Source organism: Melopsittacus undulatus, chromosome 6 (genome assembly GCF_012275295.1).
Source record: "Melopsittacus undulatus isolate bMelUnd1 chromosome 6, bMelUnd1.mat.Z, whole genome shotgun sequence".
Lineage (NCBI taxonomy): Eukaryota > Metazoa > Chordata > Aves > Psittaciformes > Psittaculidae > Melopsittacus > Melopsittacus undulatus.
In genome coordinates this window covers 54,271,323-54,288,887 of record NC_047532.1, presented here as the reverse complement: position 1 = coordinate 54,288,887, position 17,565 = coordinate 54,271,323, and the positions used below count along the sequence as shown (strand labels likewise).

Below are 17,565 nucleotides of genomic sequence, written 5' to 3'. Positions count from 1 at the left end.
GGCCAGCCCAGGATACACCTTACATCAGAGAGGGAGCTGATGGGAGAAAAGACCTAACAGCCCTTCCACTCAGTGGATTGGTGACAAATGCCAGCCCTGGGAGGGGAAGAGGTTCCCCGCTGCAGTTTCTTTGCCTGCCTGTTCTTTGTTTGAGTGTTTTCCAAGGGTTTTGGTGAGCTCCAGGGCAGTTTAGGTTAAGAAAGCAGTGGCGTTTGTCTCGAGGCAGATTACATCCAGATTGTTACCAGGGTAGGAAACCGACAGAACCAGATGGGATGCCCGAATCTCCTGGGGCCCGGGGGCCGCCGCACTCCGCAACCCGGCCCCGCTGGACTGCGGGCTCCAGCGGCCCGGCCGGCAGGGGGCGCGCCCGGGAGGGGCACCGCACCTGCGGGGCGGGGCGGGGCGGGGCGCACCTGCCGCGGCCCCGCGGCCTGCGGGGCGCAGCGCTGTCTGGGTCGGGGCTGCGGCAGCATGGCTTGCCTGCTGCGCACCTTGCGCAGCTCACAGCCCGTGGCGCGCTTCCAGCGCTGCTGCGGGCTCTTCCCAGCTGCCGAGGAGGGCGGCAGCGGCGGCGACCCCGCGGAGGGGGCACGGCAACGCGGCGTTTGCAACGGCGCTGGCGCGCTGAGCAGCCCGGCAGTCGCTGGCCGCGGCCCTCTCAGCGGGGTGCGGAGCGGCCCGCAGGTGAGTGCCGCGGGGGGCGGCCTGGCTTGGCTGTGACTCAGCAGAGCCGCCTCCCGTGGATATGGGCGCCGGGGCTCCCCGGGGGGTTCCCACGCATCCCGCCGCCTGCCCGGGCGGGAGCCGGGATGGAGGGGCCGGGCTGTGAGTGACAGCGCTCTGCGGTGCCGCACTCCGGCTTCATCCCGCTGAGGAGGCATTTCCGTTTGTCCGTTTACTCCCCCGACACGAGATAACCGGTGCGAGTGGGGTCTGCCTGCGGAGGCACCCGGGCAGCTCAGCAGCATCGCAGCCTCACCCTGGTGCAAGTTTTCCCGCGGACACGGCTGCGGAGCCGGTTCCATTCACCTTGGGTCCCTCTGCAGCGGGTGCACCTGCTGTGGTGCGTCCCCAGGCCACGGCTCCGCGCTGCCCCGCAGTGGAAGGGGCTCGGCGCAGGAGGGGAGCGCAGCCCGCAGCCGTGCCCGCGCCTGCGGTGGGTCATGTCTGCGCCTTCACCGCTGCAGATGGGCTGAGCTCCCTGCGCTTCCCTGTGTCCGGGCAGGGCACGGCGTTCCCCACGGTGTGTAGTTCGGTTGCGTATCGGAAGGGAGTAGGGAAGAACATGACGCAACCGATGCGTGCAGATTGGATGACCTGCTTTTTCTCTTACTGTAATGACATGAATTCGTTAGCAGATCACATTGTGCTGCCTTTTGGAAAGGAAGTGCGATAATGGTCTTCCAAACTCAACCTGCAAAATAAACACTGGCCAGGCTCAAACACTGCAACTCTGCCAGTCATCCCCTTTGTACTGTTTTACCCTTCTGTGTTCTGTGTTTCTGGACTCCCGTTTGAAGCATCTAAAATTCTTCATCAGCCACTTGACTCTTTCTCAATTAGAAGATAAGGGAAATCGGAGTAGTCCTTCAGTGTGGTTACTTATGAGCTACAGAAAACTATTTTTTGGTAAATTGTGGAGGTAGTTCGCTTAGAAGACTTATTTTCACTATTTGCTTTTGGACAGTGATGCAGTTAATGTAACAGGGTTGATACTAAAATACTGTCCAAACTAACGCTCTATGAACAGAGTTATTCACCTGGAGCAATTGTTTTGTGATTCACAAAATAAGGCATGACTACCTTCATGTGAAGGGTGACTATGTCCTGGGTGAGGCTCCCTGAGACCCAGAGGTAGAAGCAGAAAATTTTGTTTTTACATGATAGGGATGCTCACTTCTGAAACATGTGAAAGTTGGGTTTAAACCCAAAGAAGATGGAGATGGCAGTAACGGCTTGAATGGTGTTTCAGTGGTGTGCTGGAATTGTAACGACAAACTCTCTCTGCTCTTGTTAAAAATCCGTTTTTACAAAGAGGGTTTTCTGTAACCTGCAGGAGATGCAAAAAGTGAATTGGGATCATCCTTATGCCAAAAAACATACTTACTCCTCTGTTGCTAAATGAACCAGGTTGCCCTGATGTATCTGTAGAGAAGTGGGTTTAGGAGTCTGATATGAATAGCAAACTTCTCAGCCATAAACTTTCTATGGACAGTGGAATATTCTTTTGCTCTTAGCTGCAGGTGTTTGCAGAAAGGGGCCTAAGCGTTGCCCCTGCGTCTCAGTCCTGGTGACCTTGGGCAGCTCTGTGCTCAGTTTGAACATCCCTTCTGAAGCTTAGGAGTTTCAAAGTCTGTATTATCAGGACAGAAGCTTTCTATGAGGTAGTAACTTTAACAATACTTTGTCTTTATCGCCACAATGCGGTAGTCTTCAAGGGTTTTGGGTTCTCCTATATATGTTCTTGGACAACCAATAGGTTATACCTGTGAAAACAGTATATTGCATGCTTGAGCAAAGAAGCGGTGAATGTTTGGCCAGATGCTGGGGCTGCCACAGCTCTGTCTCTCCAGGATATTATCTCTTTTCTTCCATACCAGCTCTTGGGCCCCTGTATCTGACATGGGCTAGACTGTGAGCCAAGGTGGAGGGTTTCTGGGGAAAGGGCTGTGAGGGCTGGAAGCTGATGGTGGTTTGGGAGGGGATGAACACACCTAGTAGGATGGATGCCATACTGCATGGAGAGGGGGGAGATCCCTCAGGAGGGTGATGAGACAGGACAGCTCTTCCTCTGAGAGAAGGAATGCTTTAATTACCTGTATACATTTGTTTTGTGGTTGTCAGCAGTACTGCTTGTGATGCATCAGTGTTGTCTTTCATATATAACCTGCAGATTACATGTGTTTAAACACAAATAGGCAGAAAGACCTCATTTTTACAGCAGTCAGCAGTGCAATGAGTGGCTGCATTCCTGAATCTTTGTAATTCAGTCCTGTCTTCCCAACAGGAACTGCCCCGAGATGACAAGGCAAGGAATGAAATGCTTAGATGTGACAAGGGCTGAATGTATTTCTTAAATATTGAATCGATTGCCTAGGCTATGTTCTTGCTGTTGTTTTGGTTACTACATCAGTTACAAACACTTTATAATACCTCAAGTGAAAACTCGGGTATGGTGCTAGTTCAATGTGCTAACTGGATTTATGCCCTGCCTTGGACTTAATATTGAACCCATGATAATATTGAATCCATGAGCCTCTAGAGAAGGAACTGCTGGATTTTATTACTACAGAAGGCAAGACAGTACCTTTTTGCAATTATCCTGTCTCTAGCTGATACTTGTTTTCTGTACTCCTTTCTGGTATTGGTTTGATTTGCAGGGAATTAATTTCTGAAACTACTGGAAGGATATCTTTTCCTGAAGCTCTGTATGAAGTTCTCGAGTTGCACACTTAGATACTGCCTGACTTTCTGAAGACTTTTCTGGTGTTCTAGTGGGTGTCCAGATAAGCATTACATATATTTAAAAAGTGGAGCTCTGCTTATCTCTAACCTCCCAATGGACTTTTGCTCCTGAAATCGATAGCCTGAATTAAAAAGAGCAAAGATAAAAGAAAGTAATCTCTTATTCAAAGTTCTGTGTAGAGATTTATTTTTCTCCACTTCCGTTTCCCAGATGCTTTATCATCTCTGGAGATCTCTTGTACTACCTTTGAGGGAGTATAGTTCATATTTACTTTGTAGTTATATCTTAACTGTCAGAACTGCTCCAAACTGGTGCAATGTTTATGAATGTTTAGTGATTGTATAGTTCTTGCTCGTGCCTTAGGTGGGGAAGCTGATAACCGGGATAACAGCAAGGTGATAGTAACAAAAATGAACGAAAAAGGTAAAAACTGCACAGCCATCTCAGATGTTGCAATCCCCCCAAATATAGTTGACTACTGGCAAGACAAAGATGACTTTTGCTGTGATGGGATGTCTGGAAATCTGAAATAGACTTGCTCTGGTGCTTGAATCAAGGTCTCTCTTCTCTGGCTCTTCCTTGTGATAGGTTCTTTTGTCAGCCCCACAGCCTTGCTTTTCCTTTTTTAGTCATCCTACTGACTTACTCAATTTCATGGTGTTTCCCTTTCCATGCAGCACTAAGTTGGTAGTAGCTGACATAGGCTCAGCAGGCAAGACAAACTCTTGGAAGGAAATCCCTTGAGCACCATTAGGATAGCTGGCAGCAAGGCATTTCTGCTTCAAGTGCTACTACTTTGTCCTCCTAGAGAATATACTTGAACTTTCGGAAGTTCCTTCATTTGGGCTGCAGCTGGAGAGATGTAAAATCCAGTTTCTTATTTTGATAGGCTGAGCACAAGGCTCACATCCCCTGGCATCACTCCTGCTGCTGTGGTACTTAGTGTTCATTTCTCTTCTACCCAGTGTGGCTGCTGAGAGAGCTTGCTTGCCTTGCACATGCCTGAGTTTTGGTTTAAGGTTCCCATGGAAAGTAACTGGTAAGGGATATGTGAATGAGACTTCCATCAGATGGATTTGGCCAGGCATATGAGTGATAATCCTTTGGAAAATGTCAGTGTAGTTGCATCCAAGATTCAAGTAGTGTGTGGCAACCCTGTGTAGATCTGTTAGCAATGGGTTTGCTGCTCCTCAACAAGATGACCAGTGTCGTCTCTGGACAACAGGCAGCAGCAAAGCTAGGTATGTGCTGCTTGTTGTCAGTGATTAGTCATCTTCCAGCTCTTGCTGCAGAAACACCTGATGCTAACAGAGGTTTGTGAAACTTCTCTCACTGATTGTAAGGGGTATCCTGCTTGGCTGTGTTGTGCCTGCTGCTGAGGTGGATGGTGGTGTGGGGGGCATGTGAGGGGCTGTGCTGGGAGCCGAAGTTGGGATGTGCTGATGACAAGGTGCTTTGTGACTCAGTGCTTCCCTGCTCATGGCTTGTATCATCTTTTGGATCTGCTGGACCTCAGAATGAAGGGCCATCAGAATCCTAGGATTAATTCCAGTACTTGGAGGGGAGCCACTTACTGTTTCATAATTCTGCTGAATGTCTTATGCCATTAGTTCAGATATCAACCAGAAGAATAAAAGCTTGTCTGTGGTCATTTTTCTCCTTATTGTCTCTGGAGAACAGGAGTGGGTGAGAGCCAGAGAATATCTGTTCTTCCTGGAAAATTTCCTTGAACAGCCAGTTCTTTTATTTTACTTTGTGTGTATGCTCTGCTGGGATTATTTATGGATCATCTGGGCAATGTAAGGTGACTATTGACTGCTATGGCAAGTGAATCTACCATCTAGAATGTACAGATAGAGTTGTCTAAACCATGAGATTTTAATTTAAAATGACTATTCAAGTTCCTGCTTTATGGGGCTTCACATCAGCTCAGTAGAGTTAGCACCTGTAACTTATTTTTTTCCAGGGTAAACTGGTGTTGGTCTAAATTTAGAGGTATGTGAATAAATAAACATTTCTGGTTTATTACTATCTTATTGTATTACTGTATTTATGATTATTTATTACTAGGTGTAAAACTAGAAAATATGTTTAGGCCTTCCTTTTGGAGACAATTGGGTGTTGCAAGCTACGGCTTATACAGTTCCCTGAGCCTGATGGATCTGGTACGCACACAGCTGAGTGGTCATTCTGTCACATCAGACCAGGTCAGCGTTATTCCCTTTGCAGCCAGACTGACTTTGTGTAATTATAGCTGCTTACTTATGTTAACCAGTTTAATAAGGTGTATTACCTTCAGTGTTCCCCGTTGCCATTTTTCTGTGCAAAGGGAGAGGGTTGAGATAATTCATTTTGCAGAAGATAGTGTCAGACACCTCAGTCATGCCACAAGAGCAAAGACCAAATGTTTGCATGGGAAAGGGCTCAGAGGTGTTAGTAGCGAGAAACCTGTTCCTTGACCAATATAAGGCCCATAGATGTGGACATTACGACATGAAGCAGGGGACAGAATAAACAAAAGTCTGTAGGAGGGGTGTAGGGAGGAGAAGGGGGTATGTATGGCAGGGTGGCCTGCACTAATTGCAACTACTAATGAAGCAGTGAGTGAATTGAGAACATCTTATCTATGGCTCTTGTCCCCAGGGGCAGGCTGACTACTGAGGTGTTCTTCAGCATGCCTGTCTACAGTCACGGCTGCAGGTCCTTTCCTGTTTACAGTGGTCTTTGCATGACCATGTGGGACTTGCATATTTGCAATGATACTTAACTCGAAGCCTTATGCAGCACTACCTTGGAAACCTGCTGTTTGATTTGAATCCTGGAACTATCTGCTAAGGAAACAGTCACTTTCCCCCTGTGCTAGTGTCTGATTAGAACAGATTAATAATTAAGTTGTCTGAAAATGGTGTGGTGTTACTCTGCCCACTTATGTTCCAGAAGCCTTGCTGTTCTGTACCTCTCAGAATAGACCTTTACCATGGAACTGATCTTGGTGCAAAAGCAAGATGACTGGATTCATGATGCTGCTGCTGGGTCGAAATATGTGACTAATCTGTGGTGCAGATTTTCAGGCTACAGTTAATTTCTAAAACCAAGTCTTAAGATGAGAACAAGCTTTTTGCTCTGAAAAGAAATGTAACAGTGAAGTTCTGGTTCTCCTTGGTTATTTGGCCATTCCTGCATTCTTGCATTGAGGAGCTCCCAACAGCTGGGAGCTACTCAAACTTGGTGCACTGGAGGAAAAATTAGTTGAGGGCCTTCCCACTCCTCCTCCTTCTCTGGACCTCTGGAGAGCAGCCTGGGCATCTATCAGCCACGCAGGTCCTAGTAATGCTCTGACTCATGTGTTTTGGCAGGGAGTCAAGAATAAAAGGTGGTGGTGCTTGCAGGGAGCTGCTGTGTGGGCAGGGTGGCTGCCTAATGCTGTGCAGTTTGAAAACTGTTGTTGTGTGACGCATCCTTCTTCTATCAAAAAACACTTTCAGTAGCACTCAACCTTTGGGGACATGTTGAGTTTCAGATAAATTTGATCTCTATTTCTAAGCTGGAGTTCCCATCCCTCTGAATGGGCTGTAATTTATGTTTTCTGGTTCTCAACTCATGTATTTTCTTCCCTCTGTCCACAGACATTGCAGCTACCGAACTCTTAACATGACTTCCTCAGACACTTTCAGGTGTAGGCTCCCTGGTGCACCTTGCAAAATTGCAATCTGATTCTTTCAAATTAAAATGCAATTAAACAAACCTGTTCTTCCAGTGTAAAACAGGGAAGCCCTTCCCTCTCCTACCTCTCTCTTGCCCTGTTGTTTCCTTATTGTACAAATTGGCCAATCCTTCCTGGAATGTAGGAGGATGCTGAAGCACATGGGAAGCTCACCCATCGCTTCTGTCAGGGGACCTGAAACAGCAGTGTCCAACCTACCTAACCTCTGGCTGGCAAAACAGGGCTGAGAGGATGAAGGAGGTGAGCTGCCTTCACAATGCTCATCAAGAAGGAGATGCATGCAAACCTACTTATCACAGAATCATAGAATAGTTAGGGTTGGAAAGGACCTTAAGGTCCAGTTCCAACCCCCCTGCCATGGGCAGGGACACCTCACACTAAACCATGTCACCCAAGGCTCTCTCCAGCCTGGCTTTGAACACTGCCAGGGATGGAGTACTCACAACTTCCTTGGGCAACCCATTCCAGTGCCTCACCACCCTTACAGTAAAGAACTTCTTCCTTAGATCCAATCTAAACTTCTTGTTTAAGTTTTAACTCCTTACCCCTTGTCCTGTCTCTACAGTCTGTAATGAAGAATCCCTCCCCAGCATCCCTATAGGCCCCCTTCAGATACTGGAAGGCTGCTAGGAGGTCTCCATGCAGCCTTCTCTTCTCCAGGCTGAACAGCCCCAACTTTCTCAGCCTGTCTTCATATGGGAGGTGCTCCAGTCCCCTGATCATCCTCGTGGCCCTCCTCTGGACTTGTTCCAACAGCTCCATGTCCTTTTTATGTTGAGGACACCAGAACTGAACACAATACTCCAAGTGAGGTCTCACGAGAGCAGAGTAGAGGGGCAGGATCACCTCCTTTGACCTGCTGGTCACGCTCCTTTTGATGCAGCCCAGGATACAGTTGGCTTTCTGGGCTGTGAGTGCACACTGCAGCTGGCTCATGTTCATTTTCTCATTGACTAACACCCCCAAGTCCTTCTCCACAGGACTACCATGAATTTCCTTTTTGCCCAACCTGTAGCTGTGCCTGGGATTGCTCTGACCCAGGTGTAGGACCTTGCACTTGGCATGGTTAAACTTCATGAGGTTGGCATCAGCCCACCTCACAAGCGTGTCAAGGTCCCTCTGAATGGCATTCCTTCCCTCTAGCGTATCAACAGAACCACACAGCTTGGTGTCATCGGCAAACTTCCTGAGGGCACACTCAATTCCATTGTCCATGTCAGCGACAAAGATATTAAACAAGACCGCTCCCAACACCAATCCCTGAGGGACACCACTCATTACTGATCTCCAGCCAGACATTGAACCGTTGACCACAACTCTTTGAGTGCGACCATCCAGCCAGTTCTTTATCCACCGAGTGGTCCACCTATCAAATTGATGTCTCTTCAATTTAGAGACAAGGATGTCATGTGGGACAGTGTTGAACGCTTTGCACAAGTCCAGGTAGATGATGTCAACTGCTCCACCCTTGTCCATCATTTTTGTAGCCCCGTCATAGAAGGCCACCAAATTGGTCAGGCAGGATTTCCCCTTAGTAAAGCCATGCTGGCTGTCACCAAACACCCTGTTGTTTTTCATGTGCTTTAGCATGCCTTCCAAGAGAATCTGCTCCCAGATTTTGCCAGATTTGCAAGATTTTGCTCCAAGATTATGCAGGTTTTGTGTGGCTTTCTTGGTGGAAAAATGCTGTTGACATACATCACTGGTTTAAAAACAAAAGTGTAAGACCTGGACGTTACTTGGGGCATTGGAATGGCCATGAGAGGGACAACTTTCCATAAATAGCATGCAAGAAAATAGAGATGAGGGCATTTCCCTCTGTCAGGGATGTGTGTATAGATTTTTGTTTACAAGTCTGAAGACCATGGTGGTGAGTAAATCTCTTTGTTCCTCCAAATTATATTGGAGAAAAAGGACTGAAACATAATTCTGATACCATGAGACAACTGTGTGAAGATGATCAGACTGTCTTGCCTCTTTACTGGCAACTCAAAAAGCTCCAAAGCTTATTAGCTGATAGGTTAGGGGGTTGGACTAGAAGACCGTTAAAGGTCCCTTCCAACCCAGACTATTCTGATTGTCTGAATCATGGATAGATTCCAGGCATCTGCTAAGAAAGCAATATATGAAGTTGAGTGATGTGCAAGCTTGAGTGCCATGAAGAACACCTGATGGAAATCGATGAGTACAGAGGTTCTCCAGAATAGGTTTCATAGCCATGTGGAAGTAACCAGCTGTAAATGCAGGTAAATTTAGGAGGAGCTGCAGGTAGCCTGGAGGATGGGAACAGAAATCAAAGAGTCTTGTCAAGCTGAAGGTGTGGTTGAAAATTGACTTCTACTCAGTAGGTGCAGATACCTATTGGACAAGCAGGTGTAATAAATACTGAACTGGGGAATGAGAAACAATAGACTTGGTAGTGCTTCCATGGAGGTTAGAGGAGATCGCAGGTTGTGCATGGTTTAACAGTGGCATACTATTCTAAAACCAGCCTGCGAAACAAATGAATTTGTGCAGGACTGTTCCTTCAGCATTACTGTGTTGTGTCTGATCTTTGGGCTCTGTTATTCAAGACAGGCATGTTGAATGCTGTGTGTGGAAGATGCTAAATATCTTCTGTAACAAATATCAGCTGATTAAGCACAGGAAGAGAGGACAGTTATGTACTTTCTGAATGATTGTAACAAGCTTCTCCTGTGTCAGCCTTCAGAGGAAGGAAACAATTTGTTCCTCTGCAGTAGATAAGAAAAACAGCCATAAATTTCACTAAGAAAGTTCTAGGCTATGTGGCAGGAAAGCAAAGCACTTGGAGATGGCCAGGAGGAAGCAGTGGAGCCTCCACCATTGACGTCGGCAAAGACGGGTTAGGCAAACTTCTGTCAGAGTGATGGGACTGTAGAGTGTCTGCCCTTGGTGGACAAGCTGGACTAGGGGACTAGGCCTTAGTTAGGCTGTCTTTCAGGAAACGCTAAGCTGTCCTTCCAATTGGCTGTAGACATAATTCTTAAGAAGCAATTGCGGTCACTTTAGCAACCATTCCCTCTGTCTCTGAAATACATGCATGTCCTTTTCTTTCTTTTCTTTTTTTAATTAAGATGACATTTTATTTAAGAAGATGACATAATCAATTTTTTCTTCATTAATTCTTCCTGTTAATTGCCTGAACAAGTGCTCTGTTTAGTCTTATTTTACCCCACTTTTATCCCATTTTATATTTAAATGACTTGACAGATTCTGTTACATCTACCTGTGTTCCTCAACAGAAGGAAGGAGGGCTAATTATGTTACTTTCAGAGCAATATACAGAAATGCAACCTATAACTAACCTACTTCCCAAGTGCTAGTCAGAGTGGAAGGGAAAATAATCTGAACATTAAAAAATGAAATCTTAAGGAACAAACTGAAGTGTCTTAACTGTGTCCTGGACTTCTCTTAGCTGTGGCTTGCCAAGTGTGTCGTGACTGTGCAGGTGTGTGTATCTGCCTTGGTTGACCATCCTTTACAGCCTGAAGGGGAAAGTTTGAATAAAGACATGATGAATGGTGTGAGAGAGGTTGACTGGGTGAGTATTGCACCCAGTGTGGCACTGCTGGTGGGAGTTCTGAACATACTTCTGTTTTCTGCTTGAATGGTCTCAGCCTTTGGTACTGCAAAGGTTGGACCCCTTTCAGCCACCAGCTCTCTGGTGCTGCTGGCTGTGTGACACTGCTTTGCTGGAGTACCTTGCTGAAAGCTTTACATGATGGCTTTTTTTGGTGCTTTGAATGAACTGAGAAACTGCTGAAAAGCTATTAGAAGTCCACCTGGTTTCTAGACTCCCCACTTATTCTTTGCTTGAGACAATTGAAAATACTATGGTTGTCTGGCTTAAAGCTTATATATTGTTACTTTTCATGCAGCGATTTTCTTGCTTCTGCATCAAGTGATGATTCAAGGCCATGTCCTTACTCATTATGCCATTAGTGCATGCCACTGTAAATGCTTGTACAACAGCTGTGAGTTGCTGATTTGTATGCTAGTCAACAAGCACTTTCTGCTAATAGCAGAGCTGGCCAGAACTTTATGGTGTTTCGGGAGAGTTTTCTTGTGATTTGTTTGTCTCCATCCCTGTATTTCTCAGGTTTCAGTTAGCTCAAGGTGTCAGCAGCAACAAGGACATTATGTAAACATGGATAACCCTTGTTAAGTGGCTGCATCACACTCTAGAGAGGGTGAAAAAGAATAAATTGATATTAAAAGTGCTTGAACAGAGTGGAAAGCTGCACACATATATGAGTTTGGTTCTCCATGAGTTCTCCATGCCTTGGGTTCCATGTGTGCATTTTGTGGGTTCTGTGTGCTGCTGCACTCCCCTCTGCTGTCTTAGGTATCTCTGCGATTTCTCCTATGTGTGTGTATCCCTCCTTTTCCTCCTCCTCCCTCACCTTATCACCAGCCCTGTACCCGCCATCCCTCCCTGTGAGTAGCTCATGACCACACCAGCATCCTTCACTGGGGCACCCTGCTCTTTCCTCTTGGAGTGATGAGTTTCCTGTGCTGCTTCCTTCTAGGAAGGTGAACACCTAGGGGCTGGAGATGTTCCTGGCTGCTCTCAGCTGCCTGTTGGATCTTCAGAAACCTCTATAATTGTCTGACATTTAGCTGTGCAGGTGGATGGAAGAGCTGAAGCCTTTGATATCGTGGTTTTTGCTTTTTTTTGTTTTCCAAAATATGATCACCTATATCTAATTTTTGTTGTGACCTGATAAGTTCTTTTGTTGACTGGGTACAATTAATAAACATAGAAGATGGCATAAAACTGATGGCTTATTGAGAATACTGCAGTACAGAAGGCTTTTTCCCCCACTGGTAATACTCCACAGCACTGCCCTGCAGGAGTCAGTTGTCTGATTTATATTGTCTCTGTGTACAGCAGCATCTAGGTGGGAATTTTTTGCTTTTTTCCTTGTGTCTGGTCCTTGATGGTTTCTCAAAATGTTGTGCCTCTTTTTTTAGTGTTAAAAATTCCTTATATGAGTATTGCAGTGCATTAACCAACAGCTTTGGGAGGGAAATGCCTGATCTTCTGCAAGGCAGTTCTGTTGGTAGGGAAGCAAGGGACTTAAAGAACTTTAATTAAACATGCACATCTTCTGAAAGATCTGTAGTAATTGAGAGCTGAGAACAAAAAGTTGGTTAATGTTATCTCTGGGTCAGACTCTGAGGCTTAGAAGTCTGATGCTGCAAAGCTTGTCTCAAGAGACGGGGCAGGGAAAGCCAGTGCCTATTTAGCTCTCTGACAACAGAAACCCTACAGGAATTGGAAGGAGTGATATCTTTACACAGCCTCTCCACCACCCCTGTCTTTTAGGGGCATACCTCTGCCTAAAGATGCATTTTAAATCCATTATATTAGTGGTTCAGCTGCAGTTTCTTTACTTCAGCTACAGAATATTCCTCATGTAGGTGCTTTCTAAGATTATGGATTGTTGGTGTGCTGTGTCATTGTGTGTTAGTGTGTCCAAGAGTCACCATAGTGGTGGTTTGATGTGCTCTGCTTGCCCTGTCATTACTGCTCCATACGGAGGCTTTGGGGATGCTCCCGCAGCACCTGCTGTGGGTGATCCATGCAGGACCAGTGTGCAGAGACTGCGAAATTAGGATGACCTGCACTGGCCATTTTCTGTGCCAGTACTTCAGGGGAGGAGTTAATTTATGGAGACTCACACATTCATAGGAGTCCCTTGTAACTGGAGTAGCTGAGGTTTTTCAAAATAGCTGTTTTATATTTGATGGGAAGGGTTGTTTTTGTGAAATTACCTGTCTTCCGTGTCTGCGAGTGATGGAGGTCATTACACCTAGCTTCTGAAACATTCTGCAAATTCTCATTTTCTCTACAGCCCTAATTACTGACCATTAAAACCTCTCTGATCCAGACTGAGTAGTAATGGAGATGGACAGAGGGGCTAACTCTCACTGGAAGTGCTTCAGAGATTGTGGAAGGCATCAGGTCACTTCAGTACATTAAGACTAACCAAGACTGAAGATCAGAGTTGTTTAAAAGTAGCAATTGAATAAACTTCTGAGTGTTAGAAGGTGCTAAACATAAACAAGCAGAGTGGGCTTTCTGTGTTACAGCACTTCAGTATCACAATGATTGAAAACATTGGATTTTTATTACTGGACACTACCTAAAATCAAGTGGACAGATTCTGTGACACCTTGAGTGCCTAGCATGTGGCTGTCACAGTTATGATCACTCTGTCCCCTGCCTCACATGCTGGGCTGTCCACAAGTGCTGGTGTAGTGCTAAAAAAAAGTTTTACAACCAAAACAATCCATGAAAAAAAACCCTAAACTGAACAAGCGAGGGGTGATTTCTGACAGAAAGACAAAGAAAGGTTTTGAGAATGGTGAGGAAGGACTTGGCTCTGCCTTCTGCTGGCAGAATATTTGTGAACTCCAGGGGTTTTTTAAATACTTGAAAAATTATTTTTTTCCCTGCTAAAGAGATTATTGGAATTAGAAAGTTTCATCCTCATCCCATGAGGTTCCAAGTAGAAAAGCGTTACCTTAGGGATATGTGTGACCATCTCTGATCGAAAACACCAGAGCACATAATTCCTAATACATCGGAGACTTATGCTTAATTGAGGAATTAGCGATGCCAGAAGAGGGCTTTCTCTGGGGCCATGTTAAGTGTGACCAAATACAGTTTCAGTATCTCAGACAGAAGCATCAGAGTTGCTAATTGCACTGGGGGTGTTTTCTAAATGGTGTATGAGACTTGAGACACTTAGGCTGATTGCTCTGTCATTCAGCCAGCCATAGCAAGCTTCTGCATTATCATAGGGGGATGCCAGTAACTCATTGGTGACCTCTATTATTAATACATGGGGAAACACTCCTATGATCTCAGTGTTTCAAAAGTGTTGACTCATCTTTTCTGTTTGTTGATGCAAAAATCAATTTAAGTTGCGGTGGTTTTACTACAACAGGTGAATAGATGCAGCATCTTTCCATCTTGCTTTTGTTGTCTTCATGCAGTTTGCCTCATCTCCATATTGAAAGCAGATTAAGAGACTGGAACTTCTAATGGCTTTTACAATGAGTCATAATTGCATGTCTAGACTCCTTAGACAGTTTTTACATTTTCTCACTAACACGTAGGTTGAGTTTCTCTCTGGTATACTAGTTACACAGCCAATCCAAGCATAATAGTTTTTCTCTTAGAAGAGTTTTAGAAGGTTGTGTTAAAGCTATATCTTAATGTGTCTGTACTGAAACCTTCATGATCCCTTCTCAGGTCCCATCTTTAGAAAGCTCTTTCATCGCATATTTACATAGCCAACTTCCATATTTATTTTTTACTCTATTTTTGGGGGGATGTAGAGAGACTAGATTAGCTCCCTTGCCTCTGCTGCCCAAATCAAGTCTTATTCATATATAATATCTCCTTTTTCTTCTGAAGTGTACAGATACTTACATAAAATGTGATTCACTTGCATGTTGCCATTGCTAACAGGTGGAAGGCTCTTTAGTGGTGTACCAACAGCTTTCCACAAGTGACCAACATCATGGACTTAATAATATAAACTGCTGTGTGACTTCCCAGCTCTGGTGGGCTGGTTACAGCCTTTTAGAAGAGAGAAGATGTGTGTGTTAGGTGGGGTACATCTAATGAAATAATCTAGCTGCCAGGTACAGAGAAAAGTGAAATCTCTAGCTTGATAAAGTCCCAAACAGTGCCACCTGATGCCATTTGCAATATATCTGCTGGTAATGTGTAGAGACACAACCTGGTGGTGGTTACTTCAAGTGAAAATTTGGTGGTGATGGGGGCAGCATTTCTCTCTGCCTGCTCACAGCCTTGTTTACCCCCAGATGTGCTCATGAGCTGCAATTGCTGAGCCACCTCCCATGTAAGGGCTTTAGCTTGCAGTTAAGGTATCTCCGTGCAGGGCGATCCCATGAGCATCCCGCTGTGGGGAAACATGGGGTCAGGACAGTGTGGAAGAGGCCGGTGTTGAGAGCTGTGCAGGGAATGCTGTTGGCAGCAGCACCTGACAGTGGATTTCAGGGAATAGCAGGGTAAATTTGCCTGCTATAATGAGGCAAATTTTAAATGAAATGGTTCAGTAACTGCAGTTTATTATTTTTGATCTCGGAACTAATTTCCAGTGAATGCAATGGTGACTCTCTTTAACTGCAGTTGTAGAAAAATCAAAATTGATGCATTGTTGCCCTTTAATGAAATATACTTGATTTCCATGGAGGAAACACTGATCCAATCTCCTGAAAAATATCTGTCAGTGTGACTGCTACCCTTATTAGTTTGAGTAGATTTCTGATCTGCAGAAAATGTAGTTGAGCTATCATTATAGCTTTCATCTTAGTAAAAAAGTTAAACTTTGTTTCTTGATACTTGTTCCAACAAGTTGTTAGGTTTAAGGGCTGGGTACTGTAACAGTTAAAATGTCTGAAATATTTGCTATGATTTGCTAATTCACTAAGACTTTCTAAAATCTTCTAATTTCCAGGGTTGCGGTCAGAAGTATGTTGTGAAGAACTACTTCTACTACTACCTGTTCAAGTTTTCAGCTGCTTTGGGTGAAGAGATTTTTTATATCACTTTCCTTCCATTTACTTACTGGAACATAGATCACTCTGTGTCTAGAAGGATGATAATTATTTGGTCGGTAAGTATTTCTATGGGTTATTTAAATGTACAATTTTTAGTTCTGTAACAGTAGCAAATGACTAAGAAAAAGAGCTCTTTAAACAACAAAAACCACAGCCCAACACTATTTGTAACTTGCATGTCCAAGAAGTGGAGGCATTGCAACACAGAGAGGAAGTGAGAGGCATTAGGTAGTAGAGGGTGTCTGTTTATCTGTGTTACATCTCAAACTGACTTATTTTTTCAGCCCAATAACTGATTGAGATGCTTTTGATAGGGCTTGCACAGAACACTTGAGAAAACACCTCCTTCCCAATGTGTCATGGTGTTTTAAGAAGCATGTTCCATCACTTCAGGGAATCTTTCTTTTTACACCAGTTCCTTCTGCATAACCTCTTCATATAGTTCTGGCTTTATTGAAATTAATATAAAACTAATAGGAAAGCTGCAGTGGAATAAGGGGATGTATAGGCTGCAGACACTAGAGGGGAAGAAAAGTATCAGATTCTCTGTTGAAGGCTAAGACTTAAAAGCATTGATTTTAGTTACTATGAGAACATTCTCAAATTAACTGGCTTCAGCAGTGCTCTAGCCTTCAGAGATGTGGTCTGGGGTATCAAGAATAATGTATTTCCATTCTGCCACTGAAAACCAGTAGATAACCAGGCATTTCAGCCTGGGAATGGGTGTTGTTTTGTCACTGCCATTGCTCATCTTGGTATTGATCAGATCTTTGCTGGCCAAGTAAGGCAGTTTTGGAACAAATAAGGGATCTCTGGCAGATGGCAGACCCTGGAGGTTTAGCTGTCAATCTGCATTGATTTAAGAAATTGAAGCTTGGTAAAAACTTGGATGTGATACATAGCTTTGTTTCTTTACAGTGAAGCTTCTCCTTGACTTAGTCAGTTCTGGTTAATAATATACTGTCTTTTGTCCAAATAATATGATGAGAAATAATGAAAGCAATTTGATTTGGGTCATACACTTCAAATGCGCCGGGTCTTGGACAGGAGGCATCAGTTGTTTTGTGCCAGTAACCCTAGTCAATACATTTTATAAAGAGAACATGAAAAATAACTTGCACTTAAAATTCTGAAGTGGGTGGACACTGTATAATTAGAGCTGGATTTTGGCCAGGAGTACACCTACTGCTTCTGGAAATGTGCCACAGAAGATGGTAATTGGTAGTCACTGCCTTCTGGATTTGCATATTGCTCAAATCCTGACTCTTTAGAGCTCCTTGCCATTCCTTTCTTCAGACTTGTCTTGCCTTTGCCTTGCAAGGAGTCCATCCGAGTACTGGTTAGATCTAGTCTGATTTAATTAGAGTATTCAACCATGTGATATGATGATTATTAATTTTCCAGTTACTGAGGGAGTTATGAAGTTGCATTTCACACTGAAAAGGAGGGAAGGAAGACACTGATTTGAATACACAGACTTGTCACAATCTGTAGTTTTAAAAATGTTTTAATTATACGTAATTGCAAAATGGCTAAAAATATCTATGCAGGCTATGTGTTAATGTTATGGCAAACTCAGCTGTGTGGCTTATTTGCTGGCAAGAAGGCTGTGAACAGGAATCAGCCTTCATGGTGCTGTGAGTGGTGTCGGTCTGTTTTAGACACCTTGGTCATGTATGCAACAGTAGAATCGGCTTAGCTGCATGGGAAATGCCAGCAATTCAATGTGCAAAGCTGTGCTTTTATCTTA

General features: G+C 44.6%; 1 protein-coding gene across 1 annotated transcript in view; it reads left to right on the top strand.

Annotated features, from left to right (window-relative positions):
* The first annotated feature begins 468 nt into the window (after nucleotides 1-468).
* SGPP2 (sphingosine-1-phosphate phosphatase 2) overlaps nucleotides 469-17,565 on the top strand; it is a 39,811-nt gene continuing 22,714 nt past the window's right edge. Inside the window, exons 1-2 of the mRNA XM_013129389.3 lie at nucleotides 469-687; nucleotides 15,713-15,871. Coding sequence (XP_012984843.1) covers nucleotides 475-687; nucleotides 15,713-15,871 — 372 coding nt within the window. The 5' untranslated portion in view covers nucleotides 469-474. The remainder of the gene's footprint in view (nucleotides 688-15,712; nucleotides 15,872-17,565) is intronic.